This window comes from Phyllostomus discolor, chromosome 2 (assembly GCF_004126475.2).
Source record: "Phyllostomus discolor isolate MPI-MPIP mPhyDis1 chromosome 2, mPhyDis1.pri.v3, whole genome shotgun sequence".
Taxonomy (NCBI): domain Eukaryota; kingdom Metazoa; phylum Chordata; class Mammalia; order Chiroptera; family Phyllostomidae; genus Phyllostomus; species Phyllostomus discolor.
The window spans coordinates 4,652,255-4,671,942 of record NC_040904.2 but is presented as its reverse complement, the minus strand read 5'-3'; the positions used below and the strand labels follow the sequence as shown (position 1 = coordinate 4,671,942).

Here is a 19,688-nt window from a genome sequence, read left to right as displayed (position 1 = left end):
CTGCTGTTCCCCTCTTGACCCCTTTCCCATGGCCCCCGGCCGTGAGTCGACAGAGCCACACTGGTCTCTTCTGGAGCCGGTCCCAGCCCTCAGCTTTCCAGGAAGGTCATTGCTGCTGTCGCCCCGCCTCCCCGGCCCCTCGTCCTCCTGCCCCTCTGAACCGTGTGCCCTCCCACTGCCCTTGGTTCTTTGGGCTGAGCTGACCGCTCCTTGGCCGCTCTCTCTCCTGTCCCTCTAACTGCACCTCTGCCCCCTGGCGCGTCCGCCCTCTGCCCTTGGGCACCAGCACCTTCTGGGAAGGTGTCAGCTGCAGGGGTTTTCCACCCGCTTCCCATCCGCTTCCCGCTTTGATCTCAGCTACACTTGGGGAGGTCTTAACCCCCTGGCTCTGAAGGCTGCTTCTCGTCATGCAGTCTCTTGAATCAGGTGTTATACGGGGTCCGGCACAAATAACGCCCCTTTTTCATTACAAAATCATAAGCATGTGATTCTGGAACATAACAGTATCAAGCACACCGTGTGACATTTTAGGTGACACGTTCAAATTCAAACTGTAAATTACTGCACCCATGTTATTACCCTGCCAACCACACTCGAGCAGGCCACACTCCTGCCGGACCCAGTATGTGACTGCAGTTCTTGCACTCAGCAAGTCCGTGAGGCCACTCCGTCCCCAGTCGGTGTTCTCGGCTTCAGTTTCCGTTCAGAAAAGCGACTCACTCATCAGCCACTGGCCGGCTGGGCTGCCCTCCCCGAGAGCGAGCACACCACGGCCAAGCTGCGTCTGAAGAACAGTGTTAGCAGCCGAGCAGCTGACACTCGCGTGCCAACAGGAGAAGCGCAGCGCTCCAGGGCTCAGAAATAACTTTGCCCTATTTGGACGGAGGTTTCGGGAGAGGCCAGTCAGTGCAGTGACGTGCTCCAGGCCCATTCAGGATTCCTGCGTGTGGACTCAGGCCGGCATGCGCCCGGCGCACGATGCTGTCATGGTCCTTTACGGGCGCACCGTGAAAAAACACCGTGTTTGTTTCACAGGGTGAAGGTCATGGCCACCCTGTGTCCGATACAAGCCTATCGGGACACTTTTCCGACAGCATTTGCTCACTTTGTGTCCCTGTGTTGCATTTTGGTAATTCTTGCAATATTTCAGACTCATGGTTACTGTTACATTTGTTAGGGTGATCTGGGATCAGGGATCTTTGATGTGACTGTTGTAATTGTTTCGGGGCGCAAGGAACCACACCCACATAAGATGGTGAATTGAATGGATAAATGTTGTGTGTATTCTGACCATTCCACCGACCAGCTGTGCCCCACACCCCTCCCTACTCCCTGAGACACAATGATATTGAAATTAGGCCAAGTAATGACCCTCCAGTGGCCCCCAAGTGTTCAAATGATTGGAAGAGACACCCGCCTCTCACTTTAATTCAAAAGCCGGAAGTGTTGAGCTGAGTGAGGGAAGCCCGTCGAAAGCCAAGAGACGCCGAAAGCTAGGGAGGCCTCTTGCACCGAACAGCTGGCCGAGCTGTGCACGCGAAGGAAACACCCGTGCGGGCAACAGGAAGTGCCGCTCCTGCGAACACACGAACGAGCAGGAGGAGCAGCCTCGCTGCCGGTCTGGAGAAAGCTGCAGCGGACCAGACAGAAGACCGGCCTGGCCACACCACCCCTCACACCAAAGCCCGATTCAGGGGCAGGCCCTCCCTCTCCACACGTCTGCGGTGGCTGAGAGAGCGAGCAAGCTGCAGAAGAAGAGCCTGAAGCTGGGTGCGGCTGGCTCCTGGGGTTCGAGGAAAGCAGTCTCCATAGACCCAAGTGCGAGGCGGAGCGCTGAGTGCTTGTGTGGGAGCTGCAGCGAGTCACCCAGGAGATCAGCCAGGATGACGGGCGACGGCGGCTACTCTACACAGCAGATTTTCAAGTGAAACATCCTCACGTTGGAAGAAGATGCCATCTAGAGTTTGAGAGAGTTGACTCCAAATTCAAAAGAAGTTCGTTCTGTGGGTAAAGGCCATCACACAGATTCTCCTGCCTCAGAGAAAGCACCCGTGGAGAGAAGGGTCCCTTGATGTGGGAAACCTCACTGTTGTCTTACTTCAGAAACTGCCGCTGCCACCCCCGCCCCCGGCACCCCCTCCCCAGCCCCTCAGCAGCCATCGACATGGGGGCAGGACCTTCCCTCCGCAAAAAGGTTGAGTCAGTGGAGGCTCAGATGCTGGTGGGCATTTTTTAGCAACAAAGTATGTTAAATTAAGGTCTGTACTTCTGGTTTTTAGACATAATGTCATTACACACTTAACAGACTACAGAAGAAACGTAACATATGCACTAGGAAACCGAAAGCCCTGCGGGACCCACTTGGGTGGGCGGTCCGGAACCACCCCCAGCACGGCCCTGCTGTGCCTGCTCCGGGGGATGGTCCGTTCTCTCCTGCCGGCAGAGGACAGTTCCGGCTTGGAAACGGTGTCATTCTCAAGGTGACGGAAAATACACCTTTTCATCTCAAATGGAAGTGTTTCTTTACAGACAGCTGAAGAAAATGAACAATATTGTTTGTTTAGAACATAGGTTTCCCTCCAAAATTTTAAGCACTGAAATGCTTTTTATTAAGTGAAATCTTATATAGAATCCTAATATGTCAATTTTGATAACTGTAGTATTTCTTAAAATTGTTTCATGAGCAGATAAAAGCAGAGCCTTTCCATTAGAAGTGATTCCTTCCCTACCTTTCCAACTCTTCCTCAGACCCCAAAGTGGCTGCTGAGGCGCCGGCAGGGGCCCGGGGCCCAGTGGTTCACAGCTGGAAACGTACTGGTTATAGGATGTGATGGCCGGCTGGAGCCAGCACCACTGAGGGTTTTGCATACCAACCCATTCGATGTGGTCTACGCCAAAACTGGAGCTCTGTTAAATCTCAGATATAATGCAGTGCATGCAGCTAGGCTTAACACATTTTGCTTGTATTTACTGGGGGATCTAAACCCAAACAGGCAGCCTCCTACTTGACACAGGCGGTAGATCCACCGCCTGCGGCTGGTCTTCTGCCAGTGCCCGCCCCGACAGACTGCTCACCCGGGGTGCAGGCCAGCAGGCCGCCTCCGCTGGCCTCCTCACAGGGGTCAGAAGGCTCCCTGTGAAGGGCACCGTGAGGTCATCTGTGTCTATGGACTGTCCACAGGGAACTCTCCCCAGGGAAGCCGCTCCGAGGCTCCGAAAGAGCCAGCCTCCGAGAAACAGGGCGGCACCAGCTGCCCTCCGGCTGTCAGGCAGGTTCTGGAGGGGCACGACGTTGGCGCCCTGCTTCCTGATGGTGGCCGGGTTCCCCGAGTCCTCGCCCTCCCGCCCCCCACACCAGTGTTCTTACGGGACGCCTGCAGTCTCGGTGTCACGCACCAGGCGTGATGGCCACCAGACATCGGCCCTTCCTCTGTGTGATCAGAAAAGGCGGTTTCAAACCGCTGTTCTGAAGCCCGCGCCGTCGTCTGGGGGAAGGAGCAGAACTCCCATCCCATGACAAGTGAGGCGCCGATGAGCAGAGACTCCCTTCATTAGTCATCAGGACGACGAAACTTTTTATAATTTAAAAGAGATAGTGTTCATTTGATCACATGCTTCCTGTCTTTCAAAAAGGTTCATATGAGTTTTGTAAGTTTAAAATTCATTGTCACTGGCTCAGAAAATGCAGGCGTGCACAGCCGTGTCGGTGTGAGGCAAGAGTCTCCTTCCCTCTCCTCTGGTGCTCTGTCAGCACGCCCTGGAGTTACACTCGACAGTCCCAGCTCCTGCAGGAAGCTAGTCCGGGGCCCAATGTCATAGGCAGTGTGGCCCAGGGCACTGGACTGGCCAGACCCAGGCGGAGCCCGGCACGGGCATGCTCCAGGCCTGGTGGGGGGAGCCGGCCTGGTGGCAGAGGGGGCACTCGGCATGTGGGCGCTGGCGGACCCCGTCAGGCAAGATAGGGGTGTTTTTGATCCTGTAGTTTTCCAGAATGCCCTATAAATGGCACAAATATGATTATATGATATGGAAGCTTTTGCATCTGGCTTTGTCACTTAGCCTTTGAGGTTCATGCAAAGTGCTGTTAATGTAGTTTGTTTTTTGTTCGTGCTGAGCCACCTTCCCTGGTGCGGATGGACCACGGTTCATCCACTCACCCACTGCAGGGCATTGGAGTGGTTGTGAATAAAGCCGCTAGAAATATTTGAGAACAGGTCTTTGCGTGAACGTAATCTTTCACTTTACTTGAGTAAAATTTAGAAACAGGATTTTCCTTCACACTTTATATTTTTCTCCTTACCTACTCCCTCCAGAATTTGGCACTCTGAAGGGATAAATAATGATATAAAGTTTCTTTGCATAAAACCAGTAAGACCAGTTGTTAATGGTGGTTTTGTCAACCAAGATTTTGACTGGCATGTCACACCTGAAGGGGGTCCATCTGGGCTTGGGTGTCACCAGAAAGCCCTGAGAAACTGGGATGGACTTTCGAAGCTAGAGACAGTCCACGAGAAAAAGCCTGGTACCTTGGCTGCTTGTGTGGTTCGTGGCAGTCTTTCCAGGGAAGGAACGAAGGTTGCTTTCCTGGAAGATGGCAAGGAGGAACCGTAGAACACAGTGGAAGCCTCGAAGACGTGAGCGCAGCAGGTGGTGTAGGCGAGGCCAGGGGGCAGGTGTGTGGCTCGGCTTCTGTGCCCTGAAGGGTGGACTCAGGAGTCAACCTAAAGGCTCCTTGTGTGAGTTCCAGCAGAGCCAACTTCAAGATCACATGTGGTCAGTTGTTGCTCTTACTGCATTTATGCAAATGAATGGAAATAAAGTAAAACTGAACTTCATGCCATCCCTTTCATGACAGTGAGGGCGATACTGAGGAGAAAAGCCGTGCTTCGGGGAAAAGCACCGTGACCAGTGTCGGACGTTGGACTAGTAGTGCCACTACTGTCTTCAGAGTGTGTTCTCATTTGGAAGTTGAAACCGGGTTTATAACATCGTCATCGATGCTCGATTTATAGGCAAGAAGGATGTGTCAAATTGTCACTGTGAAATGCCATGCCAGCAAAGGCCTCGCAACTGGGTGTCTTCCCCGGGACAGTCTCGCAGACTCAGAGACTGCTTTGTGGGTTGTTGTGTGAATGAAGTTGGGTGTTCTTCGGTTTTCATAGGGTGCAAGCCTATGATCTCGCTATGGGAGCGACTGTTACACAGTACAGGCCTCACTGACGCAGCCCACCTGCATCGCCGCCTCCCGAGACCCAGTGGCGTGGCCGGACTAAGCGGTTGGGTCGGTGGAGTACGGGGCGGTCTGTGGGCTTCACTTTACAGCTGGTTTCCTTTTGTGCCCTGGTGGCTCGGCTAGATAGGACACCTAAAAGGGGGGAATTCCTAAAATATTCCCCTCAGCCCAGGCCAAGTGTAGTGGGCAAAGGGCTTTGGACAGGTGTGACACGCCTTGCACACCTTCCTCCAGAGAAGCCACTCGTTTCCTAACGTGGGGCATTGAAGAGGAGTGGGCCCTGCCTTTGTCACTTAGTGGTTATGGTGTCTATTGTGCCCTCTAACCCCCTTGCCAAATCCGCTGCCCCCAGAAGACAACAAGGACGCCAGCTGCCCCGTCGCTTCGGTCTTTGGACATTGCACGTGCCGCTCCCCAGGGACAGCCAACTGACCTGGGCTCCGCGAGGTCCTTCCCGCACATGAAGGCCACTCTCTGCCCCACACCCCCACTCTGTTAGGGACCCCTGGACTCGGGTACGTAGGACGACATCCATGTCCAGCAGGAAGTAGCTCCAGAAGATCAAGAGACCTTCACGCATTGTCCTTTATAAGATTATAAAGAGCCCAGAAATAGGGGAACTGAAATGGGGTGTGGACTGAGGGGCCTCCACAAACCTCGGCTGGGGTGGGGGAGAGCCAGGGATTGGAGGTACTTCACGTTACAGCGACAGGCTGGCAGCTGTGCCAACGGCCGTGCTCAGGCCTTCGGGTGGAAGGTGTAAAGTGACCTCAGGACCGAAATGAAGGGCAGCAGCCCTAAGGGGGTTCCACCCTGCAGGGACAAGCAGGGAGGGAGGAGGCACGCTGTCAGTAGCAAGGGGTCAGGCCACGTGTCCCGAGCTAGAGAGCAGGTGGCCGTGTGGTCTGCAGCCAGGACCCGGCCACGCAGCCTGGTGTGGTGAGGAAGGAGACAAGTTGCCGCTCTGGCCACGCCTGCTCCAGCGACCCCGGGCTCTCCAAGGACTTCCTCTCAGGACGCTGACCTGCTGCCATGCAGACCTGAACTTGATCTGGACTCTTGGGGCTCGTGCCTCTCCCGGGCGTCGCCATGACCCCGTGTAACGTGGCACGGGCTTCCCTGGACTGTTGGGCGGAGGCCGATGACAGCGTACCCGGGTCCCGAAGGAGAGCGCTGCTGCGTGAGGACGGCGACTTCGGCGCCTTCTCGAGAGGCTGGAGAACCGTTGGCACAGCCGGCTCAGGCTAAGCAAATGGAGAACTTCTGCTCTGGGGGGTTTCGGCTTGGAGCCTTTTGGGAAGCAAGGGAGGTGCGGGGTCTCGTGAGAACGGAGGGCTCCGAGCACAGTGCTCCCACAGCCCCCAAGGTTGGAATGTTGTATCAAACCCCGCCTCTGCAGCGTTAATCGTTGGACCACTCCCTGAGGCATCATGTGGGTGGGCCCCTGTGTGCTTGGTCACGTTACCTCTGTTGTAATGGTAGATTGGAGACAGTGCATTCTCTTCGAAATTCTCCTTTCTAGAACTTGAGTCAACACATAACCTTGGCCATTGTTCACCACACGGAGAGATGTCTGGCGATCATGTCTTTTCCAAACAAGATGGAAAACAGTTGTTACACAGAACAGTGGACGTGGGGATACCTAAGGGTTCTCATTTCCGTTTTCCAACCAAAATGGGTCTCTTAGTGCTACAAGAAAGACTAGAGTGTTTCCATAAGCAACTAATTGTCTAACTTGTGTTTCCCACCTAGCTCAGACTTACCGTGATTTTTTTAATGCTAGTTAACTACTTAGTGCATTTGATCGCCTGTCTGTAAGTGCAAGGGCAGCTCGCTATTGACGTACAAGCCCTCCAGACCAGATGTGGAGTGAGACTCCCGGGTGGTTCCCGGTGTTACGGAAACGTCAGGGAGGAGGGGCTTGTTCAGACACACAGAGGATCCTGGGAGCAGCCTGGCTGCCACGGCTCATCCTGCTGCAAGGATCATCAGAAAGGGAAAACGTTGGAGAGGGAATGGCTGAGACATCGACTAGGGGGCTTTTATATCTGGCAGGTGTGTTCAAGCCCAAAGTAAGAGATAATCCAGAGAATGTGACTTTGTAGCATAAAATTGTGACCTTTTTTCCGAGGGAGACCACTGTGCCCTTAGGTTATTAAAATTGAAGAGACATAGAATTTTGTACATTGAATTCTAGAGAGCACTCATTCTGGAGTTGATCTTACTTAAAAATTGATTTATTGTGTTAATAGTTAACCAATTCAAAATTCATGGTTGCATCTACCCCTCTCCCTGATCAAGGGTCTTCCCTATGGGGCAACCGAAAGCTATCAATTTCTTGCAATTCCTGCCAAGATATTGTGTGCTTATACAAGTAAATATGCACAATGTTCTTTTTCTCCCTCTTTTTTCACAAATGGTGTGATATGCAGCCTTAAAAAAAAAGAACGCATTTACTAATGTGAATGATCTCTAAGGTACTGTTAAAGGGAGAGACCATTTAGGCTTCTTTTAGGTTGTTTACAGTCTTCGCTACTCCAGCGGTGTTGCAGTAAGTAGCTGTGATCGTAAGTCATTTCCCACGTGCATACACATCTGGGGGGGGGCTTCCTGAAAGTGCAATTGCTGGGCCCATGTGTTGATAAAATGTTTCCGGTGTTGCCGAGTGGCCCTTCCACGGTTGTGGCTCTTGAGACTCCCCTCCCACGCCCCCAGCCACGTGTCGGGGTGCCTGCTGCCCCTCTCCCAGCGTAACAGGGTCATGTTCTTCGATCTCTGTTGATCGGACAGGTGGGAAGTGGCGTTAGGGCAGTTTTAATGATCACTTCTCACGTGAAATTCTGCAAGGAGGAGTTTCTGTGATGGTTTTTTTTTCCTTCCATTTATTTCCTGAGTTCTTACATGTTTATCTCTTCCTATCGCCTAAGCATTTCATCATCCCTCAGCTCTTACAGCTGTTTTGGGCCCATCCTTTATAGAAGCAGTTGCCTCGTTACATGTAAGACATCCACGGTGAGCCCTGTCTGGGCGGGTCAGCTGGTGGAGCGTCGTCCGCACACAGGGGCTGCGGGTCCTATTCCCGGTCGGGCGCACACGCAGGCTGCTGTCCGGGCCCAGGCTGGGGCGCGCATGGGAGGCAACAGTTCGATGTTTCTCTCTAACATCAGTGTTTCTCTCCTTCTCTCTTTCCTTCTCTTCTCCTCTCTCCAAAATCTATAAGCGTGTCCACAGGTGAGGATTTAAAAAAACATTCACGATGAAGTTCATGGTCATGGTTTTTGTCCTGAGATGGTACTGCGTTGTCTGGTGAAGGGTCAGTCATTCAGTCAACATCCGAGCGCCCGCTATTGTGACCACCTGTGCCCTGGAGTTTACATCCCAGGGACACGGGTCATGAATAAAGTAGATCTGAACTTATTTCAGAAAGTGGCGAGTGCTGCGGAGCCGGGTCTGAGAGGGCGGGCGGGCGAGTGTCAGAACGGCGGTTCATTGGAAGTGGGGATGGTCGGGAAGCCTCACTACAGTGGTGTCATTAGAACAGGGAGAGAGAGAGCAAGTGGCAAAGAAGAAATTATTCACTACGCTTGTCGAGGTCAGTGAGGCAGCCTTAGTTAAAGGGGGGGCTGCTGTGACAGGCATAGGGACCACTGCGCGGGGTCTTGCCGTAAGGAAGAGATTGGCCTCCACTTGGAGTAGAGCATGGGCAAGTGGGCGTTGATAGCCAAGGAGCAGGTGGGCGTCAGTGGGTGGGAAATCACTGAGAGGAGGAAGCGTTGTGGGTAGGGGGGATTCCGGCCAGACCACCCTCAGAGGACTCTTGCTGAAGGCCGGCCAGGGTGCAGGCGTCATTTGGGGGAGGGGGTGGACAAGGGGGAATCCGATCCAAGAAGATCAGATATGGAGGACGGCTAAACCAACTTAGGATTCTTGCTGAAACTGGGCACAAGGCAGAAATGAACTCGGAAATCCAAACATCGAGCCCTCGTTGACAGAGCGCTCAGGGGAGGCCCAGTAGAGTTTGGTGGAGGCGTGGCTCCGTCAGGAGTCACGAGTCACGTGGGTGTCAGGGGGAGGAGCATCCAGGTGGCGGGAAGAGCACGGTGCCAATACCCCACCCACGCCCCTCGCTGGGCTGTGCTGGCAGGTTAAAGGGACAGCGAGCGTGCCAGGGAGGGTGAGCCAGCGCGCTGTGGGCCGTGTTAAGAGACGAGGTCAGAGAGGTCAGGGGGACAGGCACGCCCCCCTTCGTGGGCCGTGGAAACGACCGGCCTGTATTGACCCTGCGTGAGACGGAGCCTCTGCAGTGTCACTTCAAGCGGGAGAGTGGTGCCATCTGTCTTTGTGTGTGCACCCTCCGCTGCTGGGGCTGCTCGCTCTCCTCCCCCCCTTCTCTCGTTTTTGAATCCGTTACATGCCCTGTGCTTCTCTGCTGGTTCTTCTAATGTCGCCTTCTTGCAGGAGATGAATTTATTCCTAGAATAAGCCAACTGAGGTTTTCTGTGTGATTTTCTTTCCTTTTCCCCGTGAGATAAGCAGCTGAGGGAGGTTCTCACAGCACTGAGGGCTCAGTGCCCCTGCTGCTGCTTCCTGCTTCCCCGCCCCCCCCCGGGGGGGGCATCTGCAGGACCCCTCCCTGGGCTGTCTCTGTCCCTTGGAGCCTGACCGTTCCCCTGCCAGGCCCTCACCCTCCGGAAACACATTTCTGCAGCCATGGGGCCGTGTTGCGTCCGTGCCCACCCCTCCCAGCCCCCACACCCCGTCTTCACTGTCTTGTAGCAGCTCGTCCACTTGTTTCTTGGTATTTAACTGTCTCCTTGCTTCGCTGAAAACGGAGTTTGTGGTTTTGCCTCTTGTTCTCTTGTGCGACTTCCAGGAAACCAAGCGGGAGACATCACCATCTTCAAACCTGGGGTCTTCATTGTGGGTTTGGTGTTTGATTCCTGAGAACAAGGAAGAGAAGAGCGGTGTGGTCTGTGGTGGCCTTCCACACTGAGGAGACGAAGTTAGGACGCGTCCCTCTCACGCCCTGCAGCACTGGTGTCTGCTGAGGAACCAGCTGGGGCCGGTCGCCTTCGAACCCTGGCTCCAGCCCCGCCCCTCGGTGTGCGACTGCAGACGCTTGCTGCCCGGGGCCTCTCTCCGGACCTGGCTGCTCCGGGGCAGAGACGGCGCTGATTGGCCGCAGGCTCCGTGCAGTGTGGGCCCCTGGAGTGCATCACCTCTCAGAGGGGCACGGTTCCACAGTGCTGGTGGGACCCCCAGTGTCCATGCTGCCCGTGGAGTGCAGCACAGGGCCAAGCCCTGTAAGGGGGCGAGACGTGCAGTCTGAAGTGCTGGCGTCTGATCCCTCGTGTCTTGCACGCACGGGTAGGACCTGCGTGCTCTCATCTGTGTCTCTTAACCTTTCTCAGGTCCAGGGCCTCCTTGATGACAGGCCAGAAGCTGTGGCCGTTCTCCCTAAAAGATAGCACACATGTGCTCGACTTCGGATGTCGTGTCTGGGGTTCGTTGCCATCCTTAAATCTGGGGCTGGCCTCTCGTTGCCGTCATGCCCTGAGTTGAAGAGCTCCCACTTACTTTGTTGGGGGAGGTGCCGGCACTCTGCAGGGCCGTGACCTTGTTTCCCCCTCGTTGGAGTTGTAGGTACGCGTCTGCGGGGGAAGGTCCTCATGCAGTCTGGGGCCCTCCTTCATTTGTCATTATTCAGGTTCGTTCTTTCCTCTTCTGCCAGGACTCATCCAGAATTGCCTGATGTATATATATATAAGGTGGGCAGGGCAGGGGAGAGCAATGGGGGGAAATGGGTACAACCGTGATTGAGCAACAATGAGAAAAAAATTAAAAAATTGTCTGGTATACCTAAACCAATGCAATGTTATATATTAATTATATCTCAATTAAACAAGAAGAAAGGTTGTTCATTACCATGGGTTTTAACTTGTTAAAATATCTTTTGTTTCTAAATTCTTGGCTCCCTGGGCTATACCTGGACTAATTCTATGTCCTCCTTTTGTTGGTAGGAACTGAATAGGCCTGTCTATGGTTAGAATGTCTAATTTATCTGTGAATATTTTATTAATTTTGTATTCTCTCCACTATATTCTTTCTTAAATTAAAATCAAAGAATGACAGAAGAGCCCCTTGGGTCGTAAAATATTCACTGTGCTTACTTCCAAGGGGCTTCACCGCTTCTTCCTTCTCATGCACAGAAATCAAGGAGGAGAAGCTTCCACCGACATCGTGGCTGTAATGTGCCAGCCGGTGGTCGACTGGGACCCCGGTCCTAAGATGTCCACTGAACAATGTTCTGATTAAGTAGAAGCAGAACTTTCTTCAGGTGCTGTTGTGTTGTCCAGTGATAAAGTTTATGACTTTATTTTGTATCACTTTGTTTCTGGGACATACCAGTAAAGTATATTTTTAAAAATATACTGGTGGATTTAAATCTTTAAACATTAGCTTTCTCATTTGGGTTATACAAAAGTTAAAATAATTAATTTTAATTAAATTTAAAAGTTAAATTATTTTAAAGGAATTTTCATTGAAATACGCTCAAGAGCTTTTTTGCGTTAAGAACAGAATGAGTTCTGCCCTGGCTGGTGTGGCTCGGTGGATTGAGTGCCGGCCTGCTAACTGAAAGGTTGACTGTTTGATTCCCAGTCAGGGCACAGGCCTGGGTTGTGGGCCAGGTCCCCAGTGGGGGGTGTGTGAGAAGCAATCACATATTGACGTTTCTCTCCCTCTTTTTCTCCCTCCCTTCCCCTCTCTTTAAAAATAAAAATAAATTAATAAAATCTTTTTAAAAATTTTAAAAAAACAAAATGAGTTCTACTCTTTGAGTTCTCTACTCCTTGAAACCTGCTCAAAACGGAGATGATCATGTATTTTGTTGTTCGTTGCTTAAAGATTTTTTTATTTAGAGAGCCAGGGAGGGGGGAGGAAGAGAGGAAGAGAAACATCAACACAAGAGAGAAACATTGATTGGTTGCCTCTCTTACGTGTACCAACTGGGAACCCAACCTGCAACCCAGGCGTGTGCCCTGATAGGGCATCGAACCGGCGGCCTTTTGGCTCGTGGGATGGTGCCCGACCTGTCACAGATCAGCCAGTGCTCATGCAGGACAGTCGGCGGGGTTCTGCTGCTCCGCACCTGCAGGCAAAACCCCGGAGTCAGAAGCGTGGTGGGCAAGGGAGGGGCTGTCTATTTAAAGGCTGTGCAGTTTTGGGGTAACGGCAGGTTTCCGCCTCAGAGCCCCCCTCCCTTTAAAACACCCAAAGACAGGTAATCCTGCCACCCTCTGCCAGGCCAGAGCAGCTCCAGAATGCAGCACCCGAAACCCTTTGTCCCAGTTAAAGCACCGTCCTCTGGGGCACACAGGGGGCTGTCGGAGGCTCATCCAGGCTGCTCGGCAAGTCCCCGGCCACAGCTCAGCTCTCCGCGTCTCCCACCGGTCTGTGCGTCCGGCTGGGTGGGGCCACGCAGCACGGCCAGCGCTGCCGCTGCCTTCTGCGTGGGAGGGGTGCCGTGGGAGGGGTGCCGGTGTGTCCCAGACCTCGCAGCCCCCCAGGGCCCACCGGGCTCAAGAACTCAGCCCACGGTGGCCAGCCCAGTGAGGGGAAGGGAGAAGGCCACGTGTTCCCCGGCATGGTCCATTTGAAAGACTCAGCCCAGAAACCCATGTGCGTGGAGCGTCTGGCATTTCAGCCAATGCACAGTGATGTCCGCCATGTTTGTCAGCCAGCGTCTTTGACCTTCTTCCTGCGCCATTCTTGCAGAAGGGGGCGAAGAAGTTCCCCAGCCACACAGAGGGGCACACCGTGTGTGACTGGGGCAGGGCATCTGGTTACATGTGAGTTCTTCGACCTCTCCAGCCCATGCGTGCTCTGTGCAGCCTGCGTCCCCAGCTGCGTTAATTGTTCTCTTTCCCCAGGGACATGGAAGCCCGCCCCAGCTCCAGTTTCAGTGCCAGGCTGCCTTCGGCGCTGCCCATCTCCCCATCTCCTCCCCGGGAAGGGGGCTGTTTTGCCTGCCGCTGCTTCAGTCCCTTATAACAGAGCTTTTCCCCATCCCCCTTCTCCTGTCACGGGGCAGCCTTCATGCTGGATGGGGGTTCCCCCGCTTCTGCTCCCAGTGATCTGGTCTGACCCATCCTGTTACAGAGCCACCGAGCCTCGCCAGTCAGGGCTGGTTGTTGGTTTGTTTGTTTGTTTGTTTGTTTTAATCTCATTGCTGGTAGATGGAGAGGAAGGGCGAGAGCAACTTCAGCCCTCCAGAGAAGCTTGGACTGGTTGCCTCCCACGTGTACCCCGACCAGGGGCCGCACACATCCAGACGGTGCCCGGATGGGGGTCGAACCCACAACCTAGCTGTGTGCTGTGACCGGAATCGAACCTGCAACCTTTCGGTTATGGAATGACGCTCCAGCCAGCTGAGCCACACCAGCTGGGGCTGTTTGTTTTCATTCAGACTTCAGGGCTTTGGGATGGGTCATGGGAAAGAAAAGCAAAATACTTAGGGCATTTAAGGGGCATAGAATATTTCCTGCTTCCAAAATTTCACATAAGGTGAGGACTTGGTGGAACTTTTTTCACTGGATGACTAGAAGAAATAATAGGGTAAACAGATTTAAACAGCCATAGGACAGGTGTTTTTTGTTTTTTTTTAATGCTTTGATCTGCAGGCCATTTTATTTTTAAGTTTCTTTTCTATCTTTTTATTTGTAGATTTGAGGGATGGGGAAGAACACAGAGAGAGCAACATCGATTTGTTCCACTTGCATATGCATTCGTGGATCGATTTGGGCATGTGCCCTGACCAGGGATCGAACCTGCAACATTAGCATATCCGGACGATGCTCTAACCAACTGAGCTAACCAGCCAGGGCCATGCAGGCCATTTTAAATTTTTTCTGTTTTTTTCTTTCTTTTTTCGGTTTAGTTGTCAACCATTTTCTGTCATATTAGCATCTGGCTACAGTCATGCTACATTTCTGAGGGTCATTTAAGAAGCTCATTGTTTGGTGTTTATTGTAGAGTCTCCTTCCGCTCTGGGTGATGCTATTTAATCTCCTCAGCTTCCTTTTCCTCCCAGCGCCCCCTCTCCCCGGAGCAAACTGAGACTCACAGATTCTGTGGTGACAGGAAGAAACTGCCGTCCAAGAAAGAATGTAGTTAATGTCCATATTATCTTACTTGGTAATTACCTTCAGATAAATGAATACATGGTCCGTTGTGAAATCTTTCTTAAATGATTTATGAACCAGGGATGTGTGGGCTGGAGCGTTTGCCAGCGTGACCCAGGACGGGGCCGGGCTGGGACGTCCCGCAGGGGAGAGGCCATGCTGCCCTCCTGCATCGCGCCGGTGACCCCGGATCCCCGCGCCGGGGCTCCCTGGGCTAACCATTGTGTTCCATTGCCTAAGCACTTGAAAATGAGTAGTAGCCCTTTTCATCGACACACTTGAGAAACCACCTAAAGAAAGGGGGTTTTATTTCACTGCATTCCGGAGAAGAGGTCATTACCACTCACGTGGCTGTGACTCCGCCATCTGCCCCCAGCCCTTCCCGTTGCTGGAGCTCCCCCAGCCGGGATGCGGCTACGTCCGGAAGGCCGCGGTGGGATGGGATTCCTCGCCCACCGTGTGTGTCCAGCCCGCCCTGTAGTCATCAGTGGCCGCCCCACCTCCACCCAGGGCCCTGCCTTCTCCCCCTGGGGCTTCAGGCACCTGGTCCGTCACAAGTGCTCGGTGAGCGTTTGCGTCTCTGAGCAGATGGACCGGCTGCAAAGGAGGCTTCCTCTGGCTTCTCGGTGCGGGAAGGGGCCTCCTGACGCGGCTGCTGGCTGCCCCTCTCCTAGGAAATGCTGTCGGGTGTGGTGGTCGTCTGCGGGAAGGACTCGGTCCAGCACCAGGGCGTCTCTCTGACCGTGGAAGGCACCGTGAACCTGCAGCTCAGCGCCAAGAGCGTGGGGGTGTTCGAAGCGTTCTACAATTCGGTGAAGGTAAGAGTGCGTGGGGTGCACGTTATGGGCTCCTTGTTCAAATGTGTGTGGTGGTCTTCTACTTGCTGTTTGGCTTTGTTCGCTGCGATTTTGCAAGTGGCGTGTAGTGATAGCCACACTTTCAACACTTCCCGGTCAAACTGAAAAGCTAGGTAGGCGGGTCCTGAAAATAGACCCTGTTATGGAAGTCCACTTGCATTAATCCCCATTAGCAAGGATTGGGGGAGCCAGACGGAGTCTGATTCCAGCCGCAACCGAGGCCAGCGCGGCCCGAGAAGCAGCAACCGTGGCCTCTGGCGCTCACCGCCTCGCCGCAGGGCTGCTGCTGTCGTTGCGGAGATGGCCACTGTGGGGCTGGACTGGGAGCGGTGGCCTCCCTTTGTGTCCCTTAGGGTAGAGGTCTGCGTTCCAGAAGGAAACTCTATTTATAGCTTCCTTTCCCTGAAGAACATGTTAACTCTTTAAGTTCCGAGGGAGAAGGAGTGAAGGGGAAAGAAGGGTTCACTAGCAGTGTTCCCACCGAGGCCTTCCCACATGTCTGCAGCCCTGATCACCACCCCCCCCCCCCCCCCCCCGCCCCCCAGCAGCTCGCAGAGATCCCCTGCACGTGCTGTGCGTCTTCTCAGCAGCTGTAAACCGCGGCTCAGAGCGCCTCCCCTGGCGAGGGTGCCGCCGTCCTTCCCAGGGGCCTGCGCAGGAGCACGGGCTGGTGGCATCAGGCCCTGAGGACTCGGTCTTCCTGGTGGCCCACCGAGCCCAGGCTGGGCAGGGTGGGTGGCCCTGGAGCTTAACCGAGGTGCTTAGAGAAGAGAGAAATGGTGGGTCCGTTCCTCCTGCGTACCCAACACCTGAGTGTGCTGGTGCCAGAGGCTCGCACGGGCTCAGGGTGGTGGCATCGAGGGCCCGGGCTGTGCCTGTCACGTGAATTATGAGACGCGGTGACCGAGCAACGTCTCTCCGCAGCCCATCCAGATCATCAACAGCACCATCGAAATGGTGAAGCCGGGGAAGTTCCCGGGCGGCAAGACGGAGATTCCGTTTGAGTTTCCCCTGCACGGGAAGGGCAGCAAAGTCCTGTACGAGACGTACCACGGCGTGTTCGTCAACATCCAGGTCAGTGCCCTTTCCCCTGCAGGGCAGCCCTCCTTGCCCGCGAGCGGCTCGGCAGCCCGGACCGCACGCCCGCACTCGCTGCCGCGACCCCCGCGCATGCTCTGTGTCCGGTTCTCCCTCGGCCCGAGGGACACGCTGACGGCGGCCCGTGTCGTGTCGGGGGCCCGCAGCGCCCACGCTTCCGCTGCTTCCGCAGCCGCGCGGACAGACAGCGTGACAGGGGCCCTCGCTTCTCTCTGGCACCCGCACTGACTCGCCTGTTTTGTCCGTGTAAATCTCTCTCTGTCTGGTGCCCGAAGGCTGCCGCTCTAACACAGGCTGCAGTCTTTGTCGGACACACCTGGTAAAGGAGGGGGGCGGATTTACGGCTTCCGGCCCACCTCCGTGGCTCGGGCTGCCATCCACAGTTGCGGCTGCTGTCCCGGGCGCAGTTTGGGGGCGTGACTCAGGGGGCGACGGAGGGCCTGCCCTTGACCCGGTGCAGAGAAGGGTGCCTCTGTGGTGTCCCGCCGGCCGCGGGCCCCCTGGCCAGAGGAGGTGACGCATGCTCTTTTGCCTTACACGTGCGCAAGAAGGCTGGGAGTTAGACATTTTTTATTTACTAATAAAGTTTGAGCTGATATTTTGATCTCTGTAGAGACTGTCCCTGTACTTCACACACAGCAGTATTGAAACAGAAACCCTCCAGGCACTTGTGAGACTTTAACCAAAGTCCGCGAGTTTCAGGAATTGCCTAAAGAATCTGCTGAGAAGCACACGCTGTACGTAATGTATCCTGTTGCAAAAACTGTCTTTCTGAGAAGAAGAAACATTTCTCATCCCTTAGTGGAGGTGCACCCGTCTCAGGCAGCACCTGTACTGAAGGGCTAGGGAGCCCCTGGCAGTGCCAGCAGTGGTGGGAGGAGTGCCCAGATCCAGGGGAGCTGCTCGCGTAGGCACCCCGGCAGCTGGTGCCCCGACATGGGTCTTCTGACCGGCATTCTGGGTTGGGGATACTTCCACCGTGAACAAAAGTACATGAAAAAAATGCCTTTTTAGCAAGTCTGAAAGTATCGTATTTCATTTTGAAAATTATTTTTATTCTGTTTCCTGGATCAGCATCAACTGGCTTTCCCCACACAGCTCTTTAATGCCGTTTATTTAACAACATAAGCACGTGTTCATTAGAAACTGAGTAGAATAACATCAGATCTTCATGGCCGTCACTTCTTGTTACTTTCTCCTGTGTTTACCATTCTTGTTAAAAGATTCATGTGTTTAAAATAAAGTTGGAGATTCTATTCTTTTCCAAATATTGCCAAGAAAGACACACAGATCTACATACGGAACTGTATGCTTGGTCCCCGCATACCTGTGCGGAAATTGGAAACTAAGATGAAAAGAGAGACTTTTGGTCAAGATGGAGGCACAGGTAGACACACTGTCTCCTTGCACAACCGAAAGAAGAACAACAAATTTTAAAACAAAAAAAACAACCAGAACTGCCAGGAAATCAAACTGTGGAAGTCCAACAACCAAGGAGTTAGAGAGGAAACACTCATGCAGACCAGTAGGAGGGGCGGAGACAGGCGGGTGGAGACAGGTGGCCCGGGCAGAGAGGACTCGCAGCAGGCGGACTCGGCCCGCCAGCGAGGACGGCTGGAGGGGCAGGTGAGGTGGCGGCTGTCAGAGCAGGCAGTCCCACGTTTGCGTGCAGATGAACCAGGAGGAACAACTGGGGAGTGAGACACACCACGCAACCCAGGGCCCCAGGGCTGGGAAATAAAGCCTCAAAGCCTCTGACTGGAAATGCCTGTGGGGGTTGAGGTGGTGGGAGAAACTCCCAGCCTCACAGGAGAGTTTGTTGGAGAGACCCACAGGGTCCTAGAATGTACACAAACCCACCCACCTGGGAATCAGCACCAGACGGGCCCAGTTTGCTTGTGGGTAGCCCCAGAAGCCACTGAAAGCCGGCGGAGAGCGGAGCAAGCAGCATTGTTCCTTCTTGGACCCCTCCCCCACAGACAGCCTCACAACACAGCAACTTGGTTTGCTCCTCCTCTGACTACATAACAGGTGCATGGAGCCAAAAAAAAAAATGGCCCAAATGAAAGAACAGATCAAAGCTTTAGGAAAATTACAACTAAGTGACGAAGAGATAGCCACCCTATCAGATGGACAGTTCAAAACACTGCTAATCAGGAAGCTCACAGAATTGGTTGAGTATGGTCACAAAATAGAGGAAAAAATGAAGGCTATGAAAAGTGAAATAAAGGAAAATAAATGTACAGGGAACCAACAGTGACAGGAAGGCAACCAAGACACACAAATCAATGGAGTGGACCAGAAGGAAGAAAGAAACATTCAAGCAGAACAGAATGAAGAAATAAGAATTCCAAAAAATGAGGAGAGGCTGAGGAACCTCCAGAACATCTTTAAATGTTCCAACATCTGAATCATAGTGCCAGAAAGAAAGAATAACAGCAAGAAATTGAAAACTTATTTGAAAAAATAATGAAGAACTTCCATAATCTGGTAAAGAAAATAGACTTCCAGGAAGTCCAGGAAGCTCAGAGAGTCCCAAAGAAGTTAGACCCAAGGAAACACACATTAAGGCACATCATAATTACATTCCCCAAGACTAAAGATAAGGAGAGAATCTTAAAAGCAGCAAGAGAAAAGGAGAGAGTTATCTACAAAGGAGTTCCCATAAGACTATCAGCTGATTTCTCAAAAGAGACCTTGCAGGCAAGAAGGGGCTGGAAAAATCATGAAAGGCAACGACCTACATCCAAGATTATTCTCTCCAGCAAACCTATCATTTAGAATGGACGGGCAGATAAACTGCTTCCCAGATAAAGTCAAGTTAAAGGAGTTCATCGTCACCACGCCATTATTATATGAAATGTTAAAGGGACTAATGTAAGAAAAAGAATATGATCAAAACTATGAACAGTAAAATGACAACAAACTCACAACTATCAACAACCAAACCTAAAAAAAAAAAAACCAAAAACAAGAACAAACTAAGCAAACAGCTAGAACAGGAACAGAACCACAGAAATGGAGATCACATGGAGGGTTGTCAGCAGGGGAGTGGGAGGGGGAGAGAGGGGGAAAAGGTACAGGGAATAAGCAGCATAAATGGTAGGTAGAAAATAGACAGGGGGAGGTTAAGAACAATATAGGAAATGTAGAAGCCAAGGAACTTATATGTATGACCCATGGACATGAACTAAAGGCGGGGAATGTGAATGTGAAGGGGCGTGAAGGGGTGTGCAGGGCTGAGGGGAATAAAGCGGGGGAAATGGGAGAACTGTAATAGCATAATCGATAAAATATATTTTTTAAAGAGAAAAAAGG

The 19,688-nt window shown here is 53.0% G+C and overlaps 1 protein-coding gene across 1 annotated transcript in view; it reads left to right on the top strand.

The window, feature by feature from the left end:
• VPS26C (VPS26 endosomal protein sorting factor C) overlaps positions 1 to 19,688 on the top strand; it is a 40,090-nt gene that overhangs the window by 8,906 nt on the left and 11,496 nt on the right. Inside the window, exons 2-3 of the mRNA XM_028504709.2 lie at positions 15,090 to 15,233; positions 16,197 to 16,346. Of these exons, the coding sequence (XP_028360510.1) occupies positions 15,090 to 15,233; positions 16,197 to 16,346 (294 nt within the window). The remainder of the gene's footprint in view (positions 1 to 15,089; positions 15,234 to 16,196; positions 16,347 to 19,688) is intronic.